This window comes from Ursus americanus, chromosome 1 (genome assembly GCF_024610735.1).
Source record: "Ursus americanus isolate L20-20 chromosome 1, mUrsAme1.1.p, whole genome shotgun sequence".
In the NCBI taxonomy this organism is placed as follows: Eukaryota; Metazoa; Chordata; class Mammalia; order Carnivora; family Ursidae; genus Ursus; species Ursus americanus.
In genome coordinates, this window is record NC_142127.1 from 71,290,388 (window position 1) to 71,310,998 (window position 20,611).

Genomic DNA, 20,611 nt, shown 5'->3' on the forward strand with positions numbered 1-20,611 from the left:
ATTAGAGGGCCCACAGAAAAACCAACAAAAGCCCACAGAAAAACCCACCCACTGTCACCCCTTCAGAACATTTTCTTCCTGCTTAAGTTTGGCTTTAAGAAACACCAAAAGAAAGTGCGAAAGAAAACGTCTTCTGATAGTTAAAACTTCACATAGCGTCTTTCACATGGGTATGTCACAAAATGCTTTTCTTATTCAGTAATAAGCATATAAAATTATCCAAACGTCTATGAGCCTCTATTTGGTCCCATCCTTTAAGGTCATAGCCGCACTTCCCTCACCTGTCTTCAAATTATTTGCATCAGTAAAAGTCACATAAGGAGGTCTCCTTTGTTCCATATTGCCACTACAAAGCAGATATATTTTCCATAAATAGCCAGGGCCCAAGCAAACTGAAGTTACCCAAGTACTTGAAGGGAAAATACAACTAAATTTTTCCAAGACTGATTTAAAACCAAATTTTGGCTTTGAAACCTAATCGTTTTCTTCGATTCTCATGATTAGAAATTACTGAAGGTCATTTGACATTAACTTCGGGGAACAGCAAGATGTAAAGTTACATGCGGGTTACTATTAGAAAAACTTCAAGAATAAAAAGATGATCTGGGCAATTTGTTTTAGTACACACTGACATGTTGTCACAAAGTTATGTTACACAAGGAACAATACGGAGTTATAAATTCTGCCTGAAGAGTCAGCTAATGCTCAGTATTAATTTTGTAAAAGTTGGCCAATTACAAACTCTCATGGAAGCCTCCAAAACAGGAGGCCCTAAGTGTTAAGAGTTGGAGGAACAAACCTCCTCGTCCCAGTGGAACAGTTTTACTTAGAATGGCAGAGCCATCCCATGCTGACCTGCCGCAGAATCTCATTTCCCATTAGAGTTCACCGAAGTACTAACCGAAGGAGACAAAACTGCTACGGGGAGTAAAAGGACTAAAATGAAGAAATTTTTGGTCAGGAAATTAGGAAAAGTTGAAAATATATTTAAAGTCGTTGCCAAAAAATAGTAAGTACTGCTTCAGCGCTTAGTTCCTCTAGAATTAAATGGTTTCAATTTATGCTTGACACCTATAGATCAATTTAAGCAAACCAAGACGTTTTAGCCGCTGCCATTGTATATCACAGTACGTAAGTAATACGCAACTAGACGTGTCTCCCCTTTTCCATTATACTGCATTTCTTAAGGGCAAGGGGCAGGTCAAAAGCACCTTTGTATCCCCTACACTAAGCACAGTGACTGGTATACAGTAGGTGTTCAACAAGTATTTACTGAATACAGCGTTGAGTAGTGGCTTATGACATGGGAAAGAGCCCAAAGATTGTCTTCTTGTATTAGCAATAAATACTTAGGTAGAAAGCAATTTTGAAGTAAAGATACCTTCCCCACCTTCTAACCACAGACTCAAGAGTTAGACAGGACTTGAATCACTTCTCTTAAACATGTTCATAAAGCATTTTGAGAAATCAAGAGATGAAAGGCGCTATGTAAGTGCAAAATAGTATTATGCAAGACAGGTTAGCAAAGGTGCTATATTTTCTATGGTGATGGAACGGTTGTGCTAGTTTGAGGTGAACACCCCCAAAGCTACTCTTCTTGATGCCAATATCAACAGAACAATGGAATTTGACAAAGATGCCATCACTTTTATATAGTTTATATTCTGCTAACTACTTTCTATAAACCAGGTAACAGAAAATAAAATTAAGCCACTTATTCTACACAAACCAATACTTTATCAAAGTTCCGCATTTTACAAGTCATGTTCAAAAAACACACACAAGTTAGCATTTTGTACACAAACGTTTATTTCTCAATTAAACATTCCCTTTAAACACAAGGAATGAATTCTAAATTTTCATAAAGATGAATTAAAAATGAAATCCTTCCAGTATAGTGTGTGTAATCACTGTGTTCTTGGTCACTACTGGCATTTACTGTTTAACATCAAAAACAAAGACGGGTTATTTAAAAATCATGCTACTGATTTCTAGCTCTTCCTCTATGACCAGTTCTACCTGATCTGCAATGTTTAAAAGTTTACATCACCAAATCGAAGCAAGTTTAAGAGGTGAAACAGCTGTGCATTAAACACAAAATAAACAAAGTTATAAGATATAGTCAAGTTCGTAACGAATATAGGTGTTCTTATCATCATTGTAGATTCTTGGGTAATGTGCTATGAGAGCATCCTGTGAACCAATGTAGATGGAGTTGTAAATTTTCCAATACACGTCTCTGACTTTCCGGGCCGGGTGAAACAAACCCTAGAATAATTAAAAGTTATATATTATTTCAATTTTCAATAACATACATAACCTTAGCACAACTAACCAAAAAAAGCTACAAAGATAGGATTCCAAACATGTCCCTTTAAGAGGAGGAGGAAAAAAAAAAAAAACCTGACAAATGCACAAAACTGGAACAAGCAAAGACAAAATGTAATTGCTCCTCCCCCGACAAATGTCCTCCCATATGATACAAAACATCCTAGTGATAATTAGGAATAGTGACTTAATTCAACTAAATTATTTTTTTCACTGAGTAAGCCTTTAAAAATCTTAACCTTACCTGTAAACAATACTGCAACATTCTACATGGTCCAATAGCAACTCTCAGGCCCTCCAGGGCTCCCATAACTGCCTGAATTACATGGGGAGATGTCTCAAACACATTGGGCCACACATAGTTTAACAAGTGATTCAGTGAATCTTCACAACCAAATCCATAAACCCCAAGTGACATGTGCTGCACCACCGCACTAGCCGTCTGCCTGTGCACAAGGTCCCTGTAACAGGGTAGGGAAAAAAGCTCTTTGTTAAGATAGTCTTAGTTTTACAACTATTTGCCTGTCTGAATTAGAAATTAAATTACAAATTCAACGCAGTCATCTCATACCTTATGTATCGGATATAGAATACCTTTAGAATGACACCATTCTACTTGGGAACATTTAATGATTCAAACCTCAGTGTGGTTCAAAAATAAACCGTATTTCCTAATTAACCTTTGAAAGGAGTAAGAGCAAGAGCGCCATGTGCAGCGTACATTTTAGTATTCTACTAAAGACGGGATAAATGACTCTTCGGTATGAATAACACTAATAACTCATTTTAAGTTTTATAAACTTGACAGATTTAAAAGTAATTCAATACTGGTATGTAAGAGATAACTAAAATGAAATACTTTCCCTTATAAATTTTAAAATTCACTCAAAAATGCAATTTGGGGAGAAGGACCAAAAATTTTTTCAAACCTACAGAGTAAGAATTCTATCATCACCCACGTTAACTACATTTATGTTTACGACAAATCATTGAATTATTTATTCTACAATTACTCAACTGAGTACAAACATCAGATAACAAGTTGTAGTGGATATCAAGAACAAGTTCCCTCTCTGACTTCAAAGGAAGTAAACACCTTAAAGGTATTAAGAAAACACAATGAACTTACTAGTATCTTTGTTTCTTATTATCTCTATAATAATGCTTCATCTATTAGACCTCACAGCAAAGCAGTATTCTTCATTAATAAATGTCCCAAATAAAGTATTGTTTTTTCTCATTTAATAATTTTCAGTGAGTTGCACCTCAACTTAATAGTACACAGAATATAACTTCTAATGTCAAGTCACATACTTCAAAGGCCGCACTATGATGCTCAGGCACACCTCACTGAGGAATATGAGCAATCTGCTTCTAGTTTACTGGGCCCCAGATGTCCAGGCTTTTACAGAGCACGGTTCTTATTCTGTCTCTGTCTTGCATTTATACAACTTGTGGTAACTTGCTGAGTCCTGTTAGGTCTCCCTTTTGGAAGGTCATGAATGAGTAACTTTAATCTGTACACAAAAGTAACTGAACTCACTCTAAACTTGAATACCTTATCTTTCCTAAAAAATAAAGAGCCAAAACAGTCATTTCCACTCCCTGACTTTGACCCTTCCTTTACATTCTTCAGTTACTTTTGTGTTAAAGCTGTATGTTAGTCTAGACAATTAAAGGCATCAGGAATCTGTCAAACTCAAGCAGTACTGTATCAATGGACACTGTCTGCACAACTGGGGCCTGAAATGGGAATACTGTGGCTATGTTCAGAAGTTCAAAAGCCTAATGGAAATCTCTGCTTCACAACCAGTAACATAAACCTAAAAAGATCAGGTCTCTCTGCCACATCACTAAGCTCATGCTTATCACTTCCTCTATATTTGACTTTAATTTTTAAAACAAAAGTTTATCAATTACTGTTTTTCAAAATGTATTTGCTGTAAAGATATGAAAGGGGGACTAAAAAGGGGAGGGGGCACTTGGAAGAAAAAATGTGGGGAACCACTATAATAGCATTTATATTATTTGAAGAGAACAGTCATGTTCAGTTTCATAAAAATCCAGGCCAGTATTCTTTAACCACATCTTAACAAACAGATCATATAATAATTATTCCAATAAGTTCTAAAATATAGGAAGAATCATAACTATTTTCTTGCATTTAATTCAGGTCACTTACCTATCCATTAAAGCATCTTCAAGTAATGGTGTTACAGCATAAATGTAGTCCTTTCCCATTTCACCAATATATTCAAACAAGAAGGAAAGTGATTTTAACACTCCATTTTGAACATTCAGCTCAGGAACTCTGTATTCATTCATTAAGGCAGGCAGTACTGTGAAGGGTGAACACGTTTCCGCAACAATAGCTATCGCTACAGTGGTACAAACTCTGTTCTGCCTTTCCTGAACCTTGAGGTTGTTTAAAAGTGTAGCCAATACATCATGAGGGCTGGAAAAAAGCAATGTGTCAGCAAATTGTCAGATTGTAAGTCAAATTTCTTTTGGAAAGAAAAGAAAAAAGTGCAAAGGAATAAAACTTTATCGTAAATACTGGAAACTTCATAATTTTATGATAAAATATAATGCTTTAAAGTCATTTGGCATTGGCAGGACCCTGAGATCATGACCTGGGCTGAAGGCAGACACTTAAACCACTGAGCCACCCAAGCGCCCAATAACTTCCATTTAAATTAAAATATCTTTTGAAGGGGCAACCCTCTGAGGTCCCCTGCCTCCCTTGGGAGCTTTGTACTATCACTTTGCTATCGCTCAATAAACCTTGATTTGCTGACCACCAAAAAATATATGTTTTTTTTTTAATAAATATCTTTTGAAGAAAAAAATTCAATGGATTCATTTTCAAATGTAATTTTTAGTCCTTAGTAAACTTCCTAATATAAAGAAGTTTAATTAAATGTTTAGAATGAATAATTAATCTAGAGTGGTCAAAACATGGCCACTAGAGCTAGGCAGTATCCAAACTGTGGTCTCTCATGCCCCAACACAGAACATCTACTTTCCTTATCTTCCCTCCCACATACCTTTATTACATCTATACTTCTTCAAGCATTTATTTTACCACAAACTTAGAAAGACACAGGAGCTTAAAAAAAAGAAAAAAAAAGCACAAAAGCTATTCATTGCAATATCTTGAATGTATCACCACTGAAATAAATTATTACTGCTACCAAAAAGAGGGTGAGAAGACTCCATCTAATTAATCAGACTTTTATTATGTTTTATTGCTTGAAAATATTTTCTGTTACTAAACCACATGGTATACATGGTATCTCATTTTCTAAAATGACTATTTCTCCTAGTTTAGTTCTGACGAAGTAGAAGCAAATACAAAGACTATCTAATAGTTACAATTTCAGTTGTTTGTGAAGTCATTTTAGAAAAGTATTTTTAAAACACAAAGCACTGAGGTGCCTGGGTGGCTTACTCAGATAAGTGTCTGCCTTTGGCCTGGGTCATGGTCTCAGGGTCCTGGGATCGAGACCCATGTCAGGCTCCTTGCTCTGTTTCTCCTCCCTCTGCCCCTCTTACTGCTCATGCTGGCTCACTCTCCTTCTCAAAATAAATATAATCTTTAAAACACAACACACACACACACACACACACACACACACACACACACACACACCACACAAAGCATTCACATGAGACTTAAATTATGCTGATTGTTTTATTAAGAACTAGCCATAACATTTTAAACAATATCCTGAAAAAGACCAACAAAAATTTGAAATTATTCTAAAGACAGTACACTCTTTTCCTCTCTGAAATATCTGAGGTGTGATTAAATTTTAAAACCCTCCACCTAGAGGGCGCCTGGGTGGCTCAGTCAGTTAAGCTTCTGACTCTTGCGTTTGGCTCATGTCATGATCTCAGGGTCATGAGATCGAGCCCCACAGCCGGTTCCACACTCAGCATGGAGTTCGCATAGGACTCTCCCTTTCCCTCTATCCCTCCCCACTGCCCTTTTGCTCTAAAAATAAATAAATCTTTAATTAAAAAAAAAAAAAAACACCTAGAACTCTTTTAATTCAATTTGAAATTTAAGAAAACATCTCAAAAACTGAAGGTCAGTTGTTAAATGATGTGCTTTCTCAACTGTATTACACCATGCTTTTAGAGATTATTACTACAGAAATAGAAGCTTTTCCAACACAACAGGTTTATTACAAAGTTAAAAATACATATATAAAAGTAAGTAATACTCACCCAATGGCCTTTGCAATGTAGCCAAATGTGTTGACTGTGGCTCTACGAATAGCTTTTTTGTGAGCTTTTAAGAGTTCCAAAAGCTCAAAGCAAATCCTCATCCATTCTCTCGCAGACACATATTCAGCTCCCCTAATTTAAGAAAAAAGGGGTTTTTTTGGTGACAAGAGATTTTAGAAGGTAAACTTGCAAATTCAATTCTCAAAACATGATCACCTACTCAGTTTAAGCGTAAATAAAAATATTACTCCTCAGAAAGGATGGTTTAATCTTAAAACTTTACTGCCACCTCTCATTACCATCTAAAATGAAATTTCACTGAAAATTTCACTGGATAGTCTTACCACATATACTTATATTAGCAACACTAAGCAAATTTGCAGTAAATAAAAAGTGCCTAAATGTGAAAGCCAATACAGCTCATAAAAATGTTTAGATAATCTGCTTACCTATCAGCAATACGTCCAACAAGATCAATACAATTCTCTTGTACTTTTTCATGCCTGTTCTTTAAGATGGGGGTGAGTCTAGGCAGGAGATCTTTAATTGGTGGGGTCATCTTATGCATACCTATTTAACAGAAGTCAACACACTATCAATAAACATTTGAACTATATCCTTGTTCGTTTTACCTTTTATTAGCAATGTAATATACATGACCAGACATAAATATAAACTTACAGCTACCTATGGAAAGAAAAAGTCCCAGATTCTGACCAGACTCAGAACTGTTTTAACTTTTTATTAAAACTTCTAATTATGTATAGAAATGAAACAAATTAGTGAAGTGATTTAAAGAATGATGGATACTCAAAAACAAAAAAAAGTTTTATCTGGTTCTGAAATGTATTTGTACACTCACATTTAAATATGGGGACAGTTTATGTTCCGGCCATACACAACAATATAAGCCAGAGGTAGACATGTAAATTAAATCAAAATTCTCCAGAAAGGGCCCCCTTACCCTTTAACTGCAAAACAAACAGATCTCCAGTCTCCCTGCAATGCAGGGCATACTTGGATGGTATTTACACCTATGAAGAGAGAAAAAAGGAGGCAGCTGGCAGGGGCTCTTGCTCTAACTAGAATTGCTTGTTCTGATTCTCTCTCCATTGCTTTTCCCATGTTTCCCTGATCAACAATATGGTTTAAAACTCCCTGCAAACCAGAGCCCCGCAAGTGGCCAAGTCACTGACTTTTGGCAAATAGCTATCTTCAAGTACAGAAGACAGGGCTAAATTGGGGATTGTATGTAAAGGCAATGGTTCGAAGTTCTCCTATATTGCATAAAAACCCCTTACTAAATAAAAAGAGGAAAAACAGTGGCTATCAGTCAGCCACTCTGACCTCCTGCTAGCTTATTTTGGCTCCTCTAAACCATACAGAAGTTACTTTCCCAACAGTCATGTTCAACTGCAATGAAAGATTAAACACAAGAGACCATTTGTTTGCTTCATCATAACGTCCTTAAATAATAAAATCTTGCTCTCCATACCCAAGAGCATTTGTTATATACTTGTGTCTTTACTTTGGGTTAGAAAACTGAATGGATAAAGAATTAGACATAAACAGAATGAGACAACAATTTGAAAAATTCACTTTTCTCCCTGGTTATGTTCCTGGAACATGACAGCAAACAGAAAAACCTGCCACTGTCATTTACTAATTCAAGGTTAAATATATAATATTTTGTCCTAAAACTACATTAAAACTTCAGCATTGTCTCTTCCCACCCCCAAATACATTTCAGGCGAGACACTATTTTTATTAGGATTCTCTATTCCATCGGACTTCAAAGTTTTTTGAGTTGTAACTATTCCCACTTCTCTTACAGGCCCTAAACATGCCCTCTTTTCTCTTTTTAAAGTACAATATAAATTAGTTTTAGGAAACAAGACTTTTGTGACATCTCGACTTCACTATAATTTTTAAGTGCTTAAAAAACAAAGTATCAGAAACCAACTCCTAAATATGATTCTATATTTTACTTTGAACAAAAAAAAAGTTAAAAGAACAAAACAAAAAAATTCTTACATGACCAGCAAAGTCCATACCTATTACATTTACAATGGCCTTCAGTGCTCCAAGAATGCTGCCCAATACTTCAGGGTACTCTTCACCCAAATATTCGTACAAAACAACACCCAAGTGCCCCATCAATTTTTCCTGTAATAAAAGAAAAATAACAATGTTAAAATGTTACTATTCACATGAAACTATGTGGTGAAGAAATAAGATTCTGATACAAAAGCTTACCTCTTGGCAAGTCTTCATGACAACAGCAGTTCGAGAGATCAAGTCAGCTGCCTGTTGCCTAACTTTTGCAGATTTGTTATTTAAACGCCACAAAACTGTACCACAGATCTGAGGCAAGTAAGGTTTGACTCGTTTGCCAAGAGCATTGACCACTGTGCCAAAGCCATTCAACATTACTGAGTCCTAAAAAAAGAAAAGCTCAGTTAAATTTCAGAACTACATTCACTGGAAACTAGAATTCAGTTTGAACAGTTTAAAAACACTAATATTGTTTTAACAAAATGAAATCTAAAAATTTACAGAAGATTATTTCCTCATAGACAACTGGAATGAGACCATGAGCATTTTTATAATTTTAAATTCAATTACTTTTTAGTGATAATTATTTGCTTGAAAAGTAATGTGTTTTACAAACATTAAAGTCAGCAGCAATTTGCCATAATATTTAGTATCATTACCTCTGTAGTCTGTTCTTGGAAAGCATAAAGAATACCATCAATCAGCTGTTCTTCAAGTTTATGATCAATATCTGCTGCTCCCAAGTTGCCCATAATTTTCTCAATTGTCTCCATCACCATTTTTCTGTACTGTTCAGCTTCATCTTTCAGATCATCCACAATCCTGGATATAATTTCTGCCGCACCTACTTTGTTTGCCAACTCCACGGTAGTATCAACTAACTAGAAAGAAGAAGGAAAAATACCCTTTAGATATATTCAGGCCAGCAAAAGCATGCTGAGAACAGTTAACTCCTATTTTGAAACTTGAAGAGAAAGGTGACCAAAAAAACCATAAATGTGGATATATAAGTCAAAGTGATTTAAGGCAAGACTGTAGTCATGTTTTACCTAGCCAGATTAAGCATTTCATTTAACTAGACAAAGACATTAATTCCTGGTTGGGAATTTATCCTAGGATGCAAAATCAAAATGGAAATCAACTGGCTGACTAAAATCCATTTCCTTTCACAACCTAGAACATACTGTGAAGTAACCAAGGCAAAAAATAATATGCAACATTTATTCGAATGGACTTAAAAATTAGTTGAAAGGATTTTAGGAAATATTCTTTTTTAAAGTAGGCTCCACAACCAATGTGGCGCTTGAACTCACAACCCTGAGATCAAAAGTCACATGACCTACCAACTGAGCCAGCCAGGAATCCCTTGAAAATATTTTTTACAATAAAAGTTTACCTGTCGGTAATTTCTTCTATCCAAAGCCATTCTGTGTTGCCAGAAATGTTTAAAAAAAGGAGGAAGAATCTCTGTTTTAATGTAGTTTGCTTCTACACCATCTGTTCCACAACACTGCTTTACCACCTAAAAGGTTAGAAAATAATAGTAAAACTGGAATAGCTTAACACACAACAGTTGTTGTTTTTTTAACATTCTTTAGTATTCTCTTTGAACCATGAAACACACCCAATTTAGATGAACAAATCTGGGATAAAAATTTGGAATAATTACCTTCAGCACAATTTTCTTCATTTCTTCATCAGGAGATTGAAATTCTCGAATAAGGATTAACATCACCTCTCTAGTATAGTAGTTGGCATATTCCGCATCCATAAGAGGAATAAGATACCCAATAGCTTTTAAGAAAGCAGCCAGACCCTATTTTAAAATAAAAAATACGTATACGTAATAAATTAAGATTTAAGTTGCCTTAACTTCAGTGAGTAGAAATCAAGCGAAAAATAAAACATATATGGTGAACCTACCTTTCCTCTGTGTTGGCGGATACCCTTCCACAGAGGCTTTAACACAGAATCAAAAGATTCGATACCATATGGAGTTGCGGCTTCAGCCAAGGCAGCAATGGCCAAAGCACTAATGGTCCGAACTTTCTGTTGCTCATCCACAAGACCTAGAAAACCAAACACAAGGTTATAACTAAGTGACATTTCCTAATTTCCACGACCTCATCAGTTAGTCAAACTGCAGAATCTGTTCACCTTAGACAAAATGAGGCAAAAGCCAGTATGACCCACAGCCTATAAGCAGATACTGTTACAAATCCCATTATAAACTATATTGTGTTGATGTAGTCAAAGCCCTTCCATTCATCTCTCCAAATCAGTAGCCCAAATTTCAGGACACCTGTCCTATAAAAGACAAAGTTATATTACAACTTACCATGCTCAATGATTTCAACTAAACTTCTGAGATGTGGCAAGATAGCACAGCCCATAAGAATAGCTATCTGCTGTACAATCTTAATACCAGTGTGTCTCGCTTGCCAGGACTTCTTGCTTTTACACACAGCTTTTAAGAAGGGCAACAATGAAGGAATGCCCAGGGCAGAGGCTACAACAGCAAAAGCTCTAGCTGTTGTGTTACGGACATACTCATCCATGTTATCTATATCAGGTCTCATGGTAGAGATCATAGTAGCCAGACCAGCAGCCTAAAAAAGTCAAGAAAAAAGGACAGTCATCAGTTGATAACATTAACCCTGAACTCTTTCTTTCTATAATCACATAATCCCATTGATGGATATAAAAATTTCTTCTCTAGAAATATAATGTAAATACCTTTGCCAAATTAGAAATAATCTCTCGACCTTCCACTCTAGCATAGTAATCTTCATCAATCAACAATGGTTCAATGACCACAAGGATCTGAAAAAGAAAAAGAGCTACATTTTCACACCAATTATTAATGCCATACTCATGTAACAAAATTAAGTACATATAGAAAAGAATTTATTATAGGGCATTTATGTAATTTAAACACACAAGCATGCAAAACATACTTTACCAGGAAATTTATAATTACTAGGAATTTGTTAATGAAGGAACAAATTAAAAATTTTAATTATATAACTTCAAGATACATAAAGACAAATATAAAGATAAAAACTGGGGAAAACTATTAATCACATAGACTTACAGTCAATATTTTAAAAGATAATAACTTATACATCAACCTTCATTTTATAATTCTCGGCAGTATTACCACCAGCAGAAAGATGGGTCCTTAATGCTAAATGGCATGCTACAGACACACATCTTTTCTCATCCTAATGTTATACCAATAAAAGCAAATGAAAAAATATAATATGAATCCACTGTAAAAAATGACAAAAAGTTCCTTCAATATATACACACATATATTTATGTATGTGTGATGTATGCTTATGCAAAGAAAAGGGTCTAAGAAGACATGTAAATTTAGTATTGGTTAACTGTCTTGCAGAGGGCTAAAAGTTCCCTTTATACTGTGAATGCATGCATCAGCTATTACATTTTTAGAATTTCTTTTAAATTTCCCAAATATAATAAGCTGGTTTTAGGAATCCATGAATTCCTTTTATATTAAAAAATATTCAACCAATAGAAACACTACTTGAGGAGAACAACAAACCTTGTGCACATACGGTCGAACTAAGTCATCAAGTTTGTATAATATTCGATCAATAACTTTCACAAGTAAATGACGCTCTTGATCCTCAAGTGTAGGAGACATCAGGAGAGGAAGAATCTGATTAAATAAAGGACCAGCTCCAAATTCACGAGCTTTATCAGTAATCTGACGCAATGCGGCCTGGGGGGAGAGGGGAAGAGTAAAAGGTCTGTCCCTTTATAATTAAGCATTTTGAATAAGCAAATTACTCCATGATTTTCTATAACTTAGTATTTTTACCGTAAGCTTCACAGACATCTTACACAAAATAGCATGAGTGCATTCCCCTCAAATTACTCTGAAGTTTGAACTCCTGTGACTAAAGTTCAATGTTTTCAGTTAATTCAAAAAAGGATAATTTAGTAAAATAATGGAGACACAAGGTATAATAGAAAACTCCTTAGCTTCCGCTAAAGCAATGCCCATCTTCAAATTACATATGCTATTGATGTAATTCCTCACATAATTCCACTAATTACCTTAGTGTCTTCAGCATGTTTTAAAGGCCCTGAGAACAAAAAGGAGAATCTCATTTTTCAACATCCTTATTAGCATAAAATTGTTTGATTAAAAAGCTAAATCCCTCATACCACACACCTTTCTCTCTCTTACACTATGCCCTTGGTTAGAAGAGATTAATTGTAAATTTCTAAACATAAAATTATAGTGAACCTGATGATTTAGTGAACTGGTACATACCTTCCTCATTGGAGGTGTTCCATTCTTAATTTTTAAAAGCAACTTCATTATTTTTCTCTCTTTTTGCTCTTCTGGACTAAGTGTTGATTCATCAACATCAACCTAATAGTAAAAAGAAAGAAAATATAAAGGTAGATTAAGACATTGCAATTTCCAAGTCCTAAATAAAAAGCAGTATTTTAGTTCTGTTATTACTACTCACCAAAAGTTTATCAAAGTACTGAATATCATCGGGTTTTAAAAATGGAAGATTTCCAGATGGTTGGTCATTAACACTTTTCATAGTTCTATCTTCAGTTTGCATGTGGAAACCAGTCATGCCGCCCAAAGGTGTTGGAGTTGCTGTCAGCTTTCGAGCTGGAGTTCGAATAGGAACATAACCAGCTGGAGGGGGAAGTACCTAGTACAGTTAAAAGACAGTTTAGGATTTTCTTGACTTTATAAAAAAAAGTTTAGTTACACAGTAACATAATGAGTAATATTTGCACTTAAAACAGTTTATTAGCTAGAAGCTTTCTGCTTGGAAACAAGAATTAACATTGATCCCATCTTTCTATCTTATGTTTAAAATCTGTATGACAACCATTCATATTTCTCATCTGCTAATTAAAACATAAATTAAGAATATTAGGAACATGGGAAAATGAGATACCTGAAGCAGGCTTATAAAATTCTGATCACTTTCAAACATTAACCTATATAAACATGTTGATGAGCCAATAGGTCATAAATGGAAGTAAGCTTACAAAGTACACACAATAAAGGGTTAATCTTAATAAAATGAAAAACCATTCACATAAACATCTGCACTTTTGTAAAAGCAAAGAATCTTAATATTCAAGTTGTCTGACAAAAATGAGTTAAGTGTATAAAACTAAATGCATAAAAACCAAAAGTAAAATATTTATCAAAGCCCTATAAAATACACCATTTGATTAAACCAAAATCTTCACCTAAGATTCACTAAGATTTTTCTCTCCTACTGATATTAAGGAAATTAATGACTGCAATTGAGAAGACACTTAGGCAGTCAACAGTAAGTTGCACAATGTCTACTCCCACAGCATTATGTAGAGGTTTTAAGAAGTTTAAAGCAGAAATTAAAGCACACTTAAAAACACTGTAACAGAAACCTAACAAGGGGAAAAACATACATATACAAACTCTTAAAAAGCAGCAGGCACTGGCAATATAAGGCTCTGTAAAGGCCATCTAGATGTCTTAGGTTCCAGCTATATGGAACCAGACCAGCAAATGGTTCCTGAGTCCCAGGTACTTAGAAAATTTTGTAATTCAAAGTAAACTTCAAGTAGATATGGTAAAGAGAATATTCTTTCTGTTTATTTGCAACCCAGAAACTTAAATACACAAAATCTTGTGAGGCACAAAATAAAATAACTATGATCTAATGTGAACTTAATCCTGGGACTGTTGATAAACTAAAGCAGCAAGCTATTCCATACCACCAAGGCAGCAGTTCTGAAAGTATGGTCCTAGAAGTCCTTGAAATTTCTCACCTTCCAAAAGTAATAAAAGCTTCATGTCATTCATTTTTTCATCTCTATTACTTATTGGAACTGAAATATACTTGGAAATAGCTAAAAGAATGGAATAGCAGTAGTAAATTTGGGTAAGGCCAATACAAACTTGACCAATTAATTTCTTCAAAAAAAACATTTAAATAAAATTCACATCCTAAATATCACCACACTGATACTTGTTATTACCTTATATCCCTCTGGGAACATCGCATCTAATTCTTCATCAGAAAGTGGGCGGTTTCTCTCATCAATTTCTCTTTCCCACCGCCAAGCCTGAAGCTGTTCAGGAGTCATACTCATTATGTGACCTACCAAAAGAGCAAATTTCTGTAACAATCTATAGTGCAAGTCTTTATCATTATAAAGGCCCTTGAGTTATAAGACAGTTAACATCAACTGTAATTTTAATTGCTTTGTATTATAAATTCAAACCAAAACTTTTTAATCCAGTTATTCTTGCCAAAAATAGGCGTTAACAGCACACAGAATACCTCAGAGGAAAAAAACTCAAAATAGTTTCAGGAAAAAAATTATTTCCAGGGGGAGATTTTCTACCTGGAGTAGGGGTAGCCATGTTCATGGCTGGTGTGCCAATTGGTGTCTTTCCAGGGGTCAGAACAGGAGTGCTTCCACCCATCTGGCTAGCTGGTGTTTCATCCCAACGTGACTTTCTTTTACTGGCTCCAGGAGTTGGTGTTTCACCAATTGAATCTCCACCTCGATCTGTTCGAGGAGTCTCAGCCCATCCGCTTCCATGCCCAGGAGTATCTTAAAAAAAAAAAAAAAAAAAGTAAGTAAATAAAAAATATTAACCACTGTCAAAAATTACTGTTTACTCTCGAAGAGCTAATATATTAAAACTGGTCAGGTTCAAAAACAGGAAATAGTCTTAAAATGGAGACCCATTTAAAGTTTAAATTTTCATTTCATATTTATCCTCCCACATTATTTTTTCTTTGCAACTGATTACAAAAACACAGTAACCACTGAGGAATAGAAAAACCAAAGTATTTTTTTAACCAGGCATAATAGCACAATGCAGAGACAGCCACTTAATGCATCTTGAGCTACTTCTGATTTCTCTATACAGTTGAGATTACTCTGCATGTACAACTCCAAACTGCTTCTTTCATCCACCATATATTAAGCACTCTCCTGTATCATTAGAAATCCTTTATAGAATTTTAATATAACAGATGTACTATTAAGTCTTAACTTCTCACAGCTAATCTCATAATTAACAAAACATAGCTTTAAATAGTTTACACAAAAAAACAAGAGATTTAGGCAAATTTATAAAGACCAAAAATAGAACAGAGGTTACTAGGTGCTGGGAAGAGGAGGGAATGGGGAGTTATCGTTTAATGGGTACAGACTTTCTGTTCAGGATGACGAAAAAGTTCTAGAAATGAATAGTGGTGATGGTTGCACAACACTGCAAATGTACTCAACACCACTGAATTGTACACTTAAAATGGTAAATTTACGTTTTCAAGAAGGGAAAAGAATTAAGGCATGTGATCTCCTTAGTTCTTTATTCCGAAAGCGACTAATTATTTACAGTTCTATCCAGGACCAGAGATGTGAAGAGATTTCCTTCTGTAAACATACCATTCATCAAATCAATATTTTACCCAAACACCAAGATTCCACCAGAAGTACCTCTTTCTGTTTTGGGGGTCTCATCCCATCTGTTTTTACGAGCACTGGAAGTTGCGCCTCCATGGCCTGGTGTTGCATGGCCTGGTGTATCCCCGCGTCCAGGAGTAGCAGCTCCCGCTGGTGTGTGACTAGGTGTAGGATCCCATATTTTTGAGCCTGGGGTTGCTCCAGGAGTCTCACTTCCCTTTGCACGACCTGGTGTCTCATCCCATCTTAAGGAAGGGGTATGTCCAGGGGTCTTAACAAAGCAAAAAACACTTTATTTCACATACCTACACACCCGAGTAAAAATAACTAGAAAAAATTTTTTTAATAATTTATTATGTTAGTCACCATACATAGAAAATTTCTACAAAAAAATTATAAACAAATGTTTTAGTCTAATTCGGTATAAATGAGAGTAAATCACCCCACTTAAGGTATACCTACTTTATAGCAAGTGTGTTTGACTAAGAACAACGTGAAGTTTTAATTTGGAGCAGTGAAAAAGCCCTAGCTTAAAAAAAAAAATGTATTTTGGGTTTGAGTCTTAGATATACCATAAGTAGCTCCATAACTTTGAGAAAATTACTAAGCCTCTCTGTCTAGATCTGCAAACAATTTCAGCTTTAATTATAGCAATACTTCCCAAACTGTGCTTAGAGACATATATCATTGAGCTCTAAGAAATATGATTTTTGTGTCTTTGTTAAATTTCATGTACATGTTTAATAACCCAAGTATGTTCTGGATCACCTGGGTAATTATCTTATAACTAGATACTGCCACATTATTTCAAACCTGAGATTTACAATCATTTGTAATATTACTCTAACTGATACTGACAAGATTAGAGAAAAAAAGATTAGAAGTAGATTGAAGTAATCAAAGCTTCCAATATAGTTCAGAGACAAGGAGTAGGTGATGCAAGGCATCAGACAGCGCATGGTAACGGAAGAAACTGCACAGTGCAGACAATACAGTACCAAAGCAGCAGGTGCTTCAGTGTAAGTCAAACAAAATTTGTATTTAAGATGTATTAAGTATTCCACAGGTTTTGTAATATACTTTTATATATTTAAAATTGGATGCTCTAACCAACACAAGAATTCTATCTAGCTTTACACTTGCAAATTTAAGGCTCAGTATTCTTTTTCCTTTAAAAAGATTCTATGTATCACTCAGGGTTGAGAAATTTTCAATTAGGTGAGTGAAGCACATAAACTGTTCAAAACTTCATTTTTGGGTGCGCCTGGGTGGCACAGTGGTTAGGCGTCTGCCTTCGGCTCAGGGTGTGATCCCGGCGATCTGGGATCGAGCCCCACATCAGGCTCTTCTGCTATGAGCCTGATTCTTCCTCTCGCACTCCCCCTGCTTGTGTTCCCTCTCTCCCTGGCTGTCTCTATCTCTGTCGAATAAATAAATAAAATCTTTAAAAAAAAAAAAAAAACTTCATTTTTGGCAACTATTCCTCCTACTGATCGGGTAGAAAATAAACTCTACTATCCACTGTAATTCCCACAGTCCTGATTAGGATGGAGCTGTGTTAAACGAGCAGAATGAAAGAAAACATCATCTGAACCTTTACAGTTTTTAAGACAGACATCAATTCTTGTGTCTAGTTTTCATGAGCATACAAATAAACAGCAGCACAAATTTCTCTTTTCCTGTTTTTTTTTATTTTTATTTTTTAAATATTTTATTTATTTATTTGACAGAGACAGCCAGTGAGAGAGACAGCCAGTGAGAGAGAGATAAGCAGGGGGAGTGGGAGAGGAAGAAGCAGGCTCCCAGCAGAAGAGTCTGATGTGGGGCTTGATCCCAGATCGCCGGGAAAACACCTGTTTTTAAAATCAGCATTATCAACCACAGAATTAAATTTAGTAATAATTAGGGGCACCTGGGTGGCTCAGTCAGTTAAGTGTCTGCCTTTGGCTCAGGTCATGATCCCAGGGTCCTGGGATTGAGCCCCAAGTTGGGCTCCCTGCTCTGTGGGGAGTCTGCTCCTCCCACTCCCTCTGCTTGTGCTGGCTCACTCTCTCTCAAATAAATAAAATCTTTAAATAAATAATAAATAAATAAATTTAGTTATAATTTATATTCTAGAGAACCAAATCCTCTCATGTATCAGCAAGCAAATGGGAACTCCTCAGGCTCCACCTTAAACTGAAGTGTTTGGAAAATATTAGGTTTATTATATCCCAATTCTGGGTTTGGGAAAATACTGCCATGGTCTGTAAATAAATCTGCAGTAGTCTATGCTAAACCAGTGACTTAGGGGGCACCTGGCTGGCTCAGTTGGAAGAGCATACAACTCTTGATTTCAGGGCCATGAGTTTGAACTCCAGGCTGGGTGCAGAGATCACTAAAATAAATAAACTTTAATTTAGACCACCGTGGTGGAGACAGAGGTTATGAAAAGTGGTTAGTTACCAAATATATTTAAAGTTGGGGCCAACAAAATTTACTTATGGATAGAATTTGGGACAAGGGAGTAACTATTGGATGACACTGACATGACTCTTTAAGCACCTGGTTTGCGCCAACAGGCTGGAAGGGGTGAGTGAATAGAGAAAATCAGTAATTTTATTTTAGAAAAACTCTATTTGAAATGTCTCTTAAACAGCCAAATAAAAGTGTCAAGTCCGAGAACAGAGAACATGCAGGGAACAGATTTGTACATTTGGGAGTAGTCTATAGAGATGGTATATGAAGACAGAAATGAGATCTTAGGGAGTGCATTTACATGGAAAAGAGGTCCAAGGACTGAGCACTAGAAAACCCCAAAGTTAAAAGAAGCTGAGGAAGATCCAGCACACAAGACTGAGGAACAGGCATCAGTGAGCAGAGTATTAGGAGAATCAAGAGAGACTAAAGTCCAGAATGTAAGAAAAGGAATCAAGTAATGGCAAATGCCACTGATATATGATAGGATCTGTGATATGATGATATAGGATATGAGGATTGAGACTTGACAAGTGACCCTGACAAGAGATGTTTGATGGAGTGGTGCAAGCAAAAGACTAGATAAGCAGAGACCACAGGTACAGACAACTCATTCAAATCATTTTGCAGTCAAGAGACAGAAATGGGATGGTAGCTAGAAGGGGGTGTGAGGATCAAGGGATGGTTCCTGAAGTTTTTCGCATTTTAAAGAGGAAAATGGGTACAAAGTGTTTGCTGATAATAACCTGGAGTATAGAGACGTTACACAAATGTCTCTGATTAGTAAAAGAAGATGGGAAACAGTATATAAGAAGTTGTTCAAACTGCACTGACAACTCAGAAAGAGTAAATGAGAACGGACATAGGCATACTGGTAGATTTCATAGTGGCAACGGTATTAAGTTTTTTTTAGTTTCTACTTTGGAAAGGAAAAATAGGAAACAAAGTCATCAACTAAAAAGCTGTTAAGGAGACATATTCGTTTGGAATTTTCTCTGGGGTAGAGAGGATAGAGAATTACTGCTTAATGATTACAATCTGCTCAAGGTAATGAAAAAATTTCAAAATTAGTGGAGACAGTTGTACAACATTGTGAATGTAATTAATGCCACTAAATTGTACACTTTAAAATGGTTAAAATGGCAAATTTTATGTTATTTTTACGATTTTTAAAAATTTTAAACAAATGAAACAATAAAAACAATGCAAAAAGACATTCTCCAGGAAAATAAACTGACCAAAGAAATGCAGTAGCACTACCCATGTGACACCAGTGGTCAGATGCTTAAATTATCCATCCAGAAAATGAAGATCACTATATTGTAGTCAACCTCCACAATGTGACACACTAAAATATCTATTTTAATATTCCAAAAGGGACGTTCCTTCATTCTGAGTTATGGATTGAACTGTGTCTTCCCCCAAAAAAACTCGCGTTGAAGCCAGCCCTTAACCACCAATGCGACTATATCTAGAGATTAGGCCTTTAGCAAGGTAATTAGGTTAAATGAGGTCATAAGGTTGGGGCCATAACCTGATAGCACTGGCGTCCTGAGGAGAGACACGAGAGCTCGCTTGCTCTCTCCATGCACACACAGAAAAGGCCATGTGAGGACACAGCAAGAAGGCAAGCCAAAAACAGAACTCTCACCAGACATCAACCTTGTTGGCACCTTGATATTGACTTCGAGCCTCCAGAACTGTGAGAAAATAAATGTCTGTTGTTTGAGCCACCTGGTCTGTGTTACCTTGATGTCAACAAGAGTAGGCTAATACATTCCACAGTGAGAGGAAAAATATAAGTAACCGTCATTAAAAATAAAAATAAATTACCTCTGCTTGATCCCAACTTGACAGCTTTTTGGGAGTGGCACCAGGAGTCTGATCAGCCGTTTGATCCCAACGCCGTTTTCGTTTTGAGGGAGGTTGGGACGCTGCTGCTCCATTGACAACTTTTAGTTCTCCAGCTTTAGCTTTTTCTGCTAGCTGCTGCCTAATTTCTCTCTAAAAATATTTCAATAAGCACTGAGTATCTCTAAAACCTTTTCAACATATTTTCATA

At 35.8% G+C, this 20,611-nt stretch overlaps 1 protein-coding gene across 3 annotated transcripts in view; it reads right to left on the reverse strand.

Moving 5' to 3' along the window:
- Nucleotides 1–1,785: 1,785 nt before the first annotated feature.
- The window catches only part of SF3B1 (splicing factor 3b subunit 1), a 52,616-nt gene continuing 33,790 nt past the window's right edge, over nucleotides 1,786–20,611 (reverse strand). For 2 of the 3 annotated variants that reach the window (XM_045806383.2, XM_045806385.2), the window contains 20 exons: nucleotides 20,383–20,553; nucleotides 16,126–16,363; nucleotides 15,019–15,231; nucleotides 14,650–14,771; nucleotides 13,125–13,322; nucleotides 12,923–13,024; nucleotides 12,185–12,364; nucleotides 11,353–11,439; nucleotides 10,955–11,225; nucleotides 10,540–10,685; nucleotides 10,286–10,432; nucleotides 10,013–10,138; nucleotides 9,276–9,497; nucleotides 8,818–9,000; nucleotides 8,616–8,727; nucleotides 7,011–7,131; nucleotides 6,562–6,693; nucleotides 4,511–4,783; nucleotides 2,573–2,789; nucleotides 1,786–2,268 (listed from right to left, as the gene is read on the reverse strand). In XM_045806383.2, the coding sequence (XP_045662339.1) occupies nucleotides 2,110–2,268; nucleotides 2,573–2,789; nucleotides 4,511–4,783; nucleotides 6,562–6,693; nucleotides 7,011–7,131; nucleotides 8,616–8,727; nucleotides 8,818–9,000; nucleotides 9,276–9,497; nucleotides 10,013–10,138; nucleotides 10,286–10,432; nucleotides 10,540–10,685; nucleotides 10,955–11,225; nucleotides 11,353–11,439; nucleotides 12,185–12,364; nucleotides 12,923–13,024; nucleotides 13,125–13,322; nucleotides 14,650–14,771; nucleotides 15,019–15,231; nucleotides 16,126–16,363; nucleotides 20,383–20,553 (3,420 nt within the window). In that variant the 3' untranslated portion in view covers nucleotides 1,786–2,109. Of the gene's footprint in view, nucleotides 2,269–2,572; nucleotides 2,790–4,510; nucleotides 4,784–6,561; nucleotides 6,694–7,010; nucleotides 7,132–8,615; nucleotides 8,728–8,817; nucleotides 9,001–9,275; nucleotides 9,498–10,012; nucleotides 10,139–10,285; nucleotides 10,433–10,539; nucleotides 10,686–10,954; nucleotides 11,226–11,352; nucleotides 11,440–12,184; nucleotides 12,365–12,922; nucleotides 13,025–13,124; nucleotides 13,323–14,649; nucleotides 14,772–15,018; nucleotides 15,232–16,125; nucleotides 16,364–20,382; nucleotides 20,554–20,611 lie in introns of those variants that run through there. The other variant, XR_006781196.2, reaches the window with a different exon arrangement.